The 4,151-nt window shown below is 39.9% G+C and overlaps 1 protein-coding gene across 1 annotated transcript in view; it reads left to right on the forward strand.

Annotated features, from left to right (window-relative positions):
* The first annotated feature begins 226 nt into the window (after positions 1-226).
* LOC119576411 (histone-lysine N-methyltransferase PRDM16-like) overlaps positions 227-4,151 on the forward strand; it is a 61,628-nt gene continuing 57,703 nt past the window's right edge. Inside the window, exon 1 of the mRNA XM_037924104.1 lies at positions 227-687. Coding sequence (XP_037780032.1) covers positions 648-687 — 40 coding nt within the window. The 5' untranslated portion in view covers positions 227-647. The remainder of the gene's footprint in view (positions 688-4,151) is intronic.

The following is a 4,151-nucleotide window of genomic DNA, read 5'->3' on the forward strand; positions in this document are numbered from 1 at the left end:
GTACGTGATTTCCGTCCCTTTCCATTAGGAATCAACTTCAATATAGAGGCGGTTTTACACGCTGGTAAAGCGATAGCGGCGTCCCGGGCTGAGATGTGTCGCGCGCGCCCATTGGCCCTCCGCTCCCGGTAAGCCCCGCCCCGCCGCCGATAACTCCGCCCCCCGCGCTGGTAACTCCGCCCCCGACGACGCGCCGGAGATGAGCACAAGACGCCGTTCGTCGGTTTCTTCTGCCGAGATTCATTCGCGGTCGCGACTTGAGAGCACGCGGTGACTGGCCTTCCGTGTCCGCGAGCGCCGGTCAGAGCGAGACTCCAGTCACTAATCACCCAGTCATCCTCCTCCTCCTTCGGGAAAAGGGACAAAGGGCTTGCTCGCCAAAAGAACCTCTCTGGCCATCATGGTTTCGTGGTGATCGCAACGGACGTAGAAGGAATTCTACTCACGGATCTATTTATTCACATTTTTTTTTTTTGGTTTTTATTTTTGTTTCTTTTTTTTCTGTTTTTTGGTTTTCCACATCGCCGTTCATCTCGGAGTGACAATTACTGTTCTTCCACGGATAATATTTTGGTAAATGTGAAAGAACCAGTGACACGCACAAGTGCTAGTGACAATTACCAGTGTCAACATTGCAACATTTCGGCATGACTTCACTGATGTTCCCGCAGCCGCAGGATTCCCTAGGTGAGTGCAGAGCCTTCTTGCCTCGAGGTTTCGGAAGCCCTTCGCTGTCGTAGTAAAATAACTGTATGTATATCTATTGCTATGGTGAGTGTATATATATGTACATATATGTGTATATCATATATGTATATATATGTATGTATATGTATATGTATATATGTAAATTATATATATATATATATATATATATATATATATATATATATACATATATATATATATATATATATATATATATATATATATATATATATATATATATATATATATATAATTAGTATACATGTGTATGTGCACGCTCTTGCATACACACACAGTAATATTGCAAGTGCCCAGCGCCAAATCTAATTCTATACAGAGGGACAGGGCATTTGGCGTATTTTCAGCCTTTGACATAATATCAAAAGGGTTTCGGGAAAAAATCGAGCGAAGGGATCTCTCTCTGTGTCGCCCCATCGTCTCCAGTGACTTTGTAATTGGGACGCAATTTTATCGTTCGAACGCAATCAATATTCGTCCATAATTAGTCCGGGAAGAGGGGGCAGGTCGACCAGGGCTGGAGAGAGAGAGAGAGAGAGAGAGAGAGAGAGAGAGAGAGAGAGAGAGAGAGAGAGAGAGAGAGAGAGAGAGAGAGAGAGAGAGAGAAAGAGAGCGAGAAAGCTCGTGATGAAAGCCTTCCTTACCTTAGTCCGTTTTACCCATTTACCGATCACTTACCTCTCTCCGTTTTTACCTTTTCGCTCCAAATATTAATTATGTAATCCCGTAAAGGATTTAGGATTTATTGCAGTGTTCTGTTGCCTTAATGGATTTCCAGTATTTTCGATTTCTGGTTTTGGTGGGGGCGGGGAGGGAGGAGGGGTGAGGGGAGGGGAGGGTGAGGGGAGGGGAGGGTGAGGGGAGGGGAGGGTGATGCAAATATAAGGGAGAAAGGAGGTTATTCCCTTTATTAGAAAGGGAAATGCGATACGATATGAAAGGAAATGACAAATCTAACGAGAGGATATCAATTATTATTATTATTAAAATTACACCGATATTTGTCTGTCTCTGTATCTATCCATCTATCAATTTATATATAAATACATAAATTACACTAGTAAATCATCTACCAGAATGCCATTAACTCCTGACGTTGCACCTGCGCTCAATCATTTGAATAATTTTGCAATGATAATCTCTCTATCATTTTAATTCAACTTCATGGCGCTACTGAGAACTCTTTGTCATTAAGGAATAATTCATTACATTCCTCTGTAATGTTATCATACAGTTTTTAAAAGACGAGATGGAAGTGTGGTCACAACGCGTTATATAATAATAGCCTTATATAATTTTAATCTCGCTCTTCAATCTTGTTGAAGCAATTAGGGGTAATTAGCCAATGATAATTACCTGGGCCATTAAGCAAAAGACAGTTCCGTGATTTAGATTCAATCGATGATAACTCCCAGCTTATGCCATTCGAGCGAGAAGTGGCGTTTCGACTGAAAAATGATATCTAATCCATATCATATATTGATTTGGTATTCCCTCCCCCCCCCTCTCTATTTAGGATATCTACATCTCTCCTTACCGTAATTGGGTAATAAAATATAAGGATTATTTACGTATATCAGGACAGGTGGACACTTCGGGGGAGTGTTAGGGTGAAACAGAAATAAAAAAAGAAATATATATATAGCGGGATTATCATTAATTATTAAGATTTAAAGGATATATTTAGTTTATTAGGATATAAGGGATATGCTTGGTTTATTAGGATATAAGGATTTGTCGTCGGTTTGTATTATCTTGAAGTAAAAAGAAAATAACGAGAAAAAATATTAAGCGAAATTATTATTAGTTATAAGGACTAAAGGAATTTATTTAATTTATCAGGATATAAGGAATATGTTTAGTTTATTAGGATATAAGGATTTGTCGTCTGTATGTGTTATCTTGAAGTTTGTTAAGGTCTTCTCATAGATACTGTTTGGTTTTATCAACGATGTTATCGGGAGATGGTCTGTTGTAGAGTACGTCTAGTTAAGAGATAGATAAATAGATAGATAGATAGATAGATAGATAGATAGATAGATAGATAGATAGATAGATAGATAGATAGATAGATAGATAGGGATATATATGTAGATATATAGATAGATAGATAGATAGGGATATATATGTAGATATATAGATAGATAGATAGATAGATAGAGAGAGACAGAGAGAGAGAGAGAGGATAAACATATAGGAGAGAGAGAGAGAGGATAGACAGATAGGAGAGGGAGACAGAGATAGACAAATAGATGGAGAGAGAGAAAAAAAGAAAGAGAAAGAAAAAGAAAGAGAGAAAGTGTAAGAGTAGATAGTAAGAGAAGATGAGAATAAGAATCAAAACTGCCTTACGCTAAAAAAAAAATAGTAATAATAAAAGAAAAAAAATCCTTTATTCTCAACAACCTCTCAATCACGGACGATCTCGCAACACAACGGACGGGAGGGAACGAGCAATATTGCAACGAGACACGTTGCATAATTGCACGGGAATTTTGACTCGCAGCGATGCAACAACTTTTCCTATTTGAGTAAACCGCTGAAGTCAGATACACCTTCGCTTGAGTGTTTGTTAACTTGAGTGTTTTTTGGAATATGAACAGCACTGTGGGTTGTATGTGTACGTATGTGTGTGTTTGTGTGTGTGTGTGTGGAGGGGGTGTTTGTGTGTGTGTGTGGAGGGGGGGGAGGGGGTGTTTGTGTGTGTGTGGAGGGGGGGAGGGGGTGTTTCTGTAGTTTGTGGAGGGGGGGAGGGGTGTTTGTGTGGAAGAGGAGAGGGGGTGTTTGTGTGTGTTCTTGCGTGTGTGTGTGTGTGTTTGTTATGTGTGTGTATGTCTCGCCAGTTAGGATGAGTAAGCGATTTGAATGAGTGTGTACGTGTGTGCGCGTTTCCTTGTGTGCATGTACGTATGTTTGTGTGTGCGTATTCTTGGGCATATCGTGTGAGTGTGCGTGTGGCTTCTACCTCGCCGCAGAATGCATAATGTTGATTTGATAGAACAAAGTGTTAAAACTTTTACTTGTCAGGTAATTTCCTTAGAGTACCCTCTCTCCCTCCCCCTCCATCCCCTCTCTCCCTCCCCCTCTTCCCCCTCTCTCCCTTCCCCTCTTCCCCCTCTCTCCTCCCCTCTTCTCCATCCTTCCCCCTCTTCCCCCTCCCGTTCCTTCCCCCACTCCGATGTTTAATGCGAGTTCTGTCTATCACGCTATCTATTTTCCTATTCACTTCCGTCGCTTTTGTTATTACTATCATTCTTATTATAATTTTTATTTTTGGCATTATTAATAATTTTCTCTAGCTTGTGAAAATTAAAATTGAGATGAATCGGACAAAAGATACAGGTGAATGTTTATTAATAATAATTTCTAAATGTTTATTTATTTCATTTAGCAAATAGTCATCGCGACTTCTTTTTATTTTTAAT

Source organism: Penaeus monodon, chromosome 8 (genome assembly GCF_015228065.2).
Source record: "Penaeus monodon isolate SGIC_2016 chromosome 8, NSTDA_Pmon_1, whole genome shotgun sequence".
NCBI classification, from domain to species: Eukaryota; Metazoa; Arthropoda; class Malacostraca; order Decapoda; family Penaeidae; genus Penaeus; species Penaeus monodon.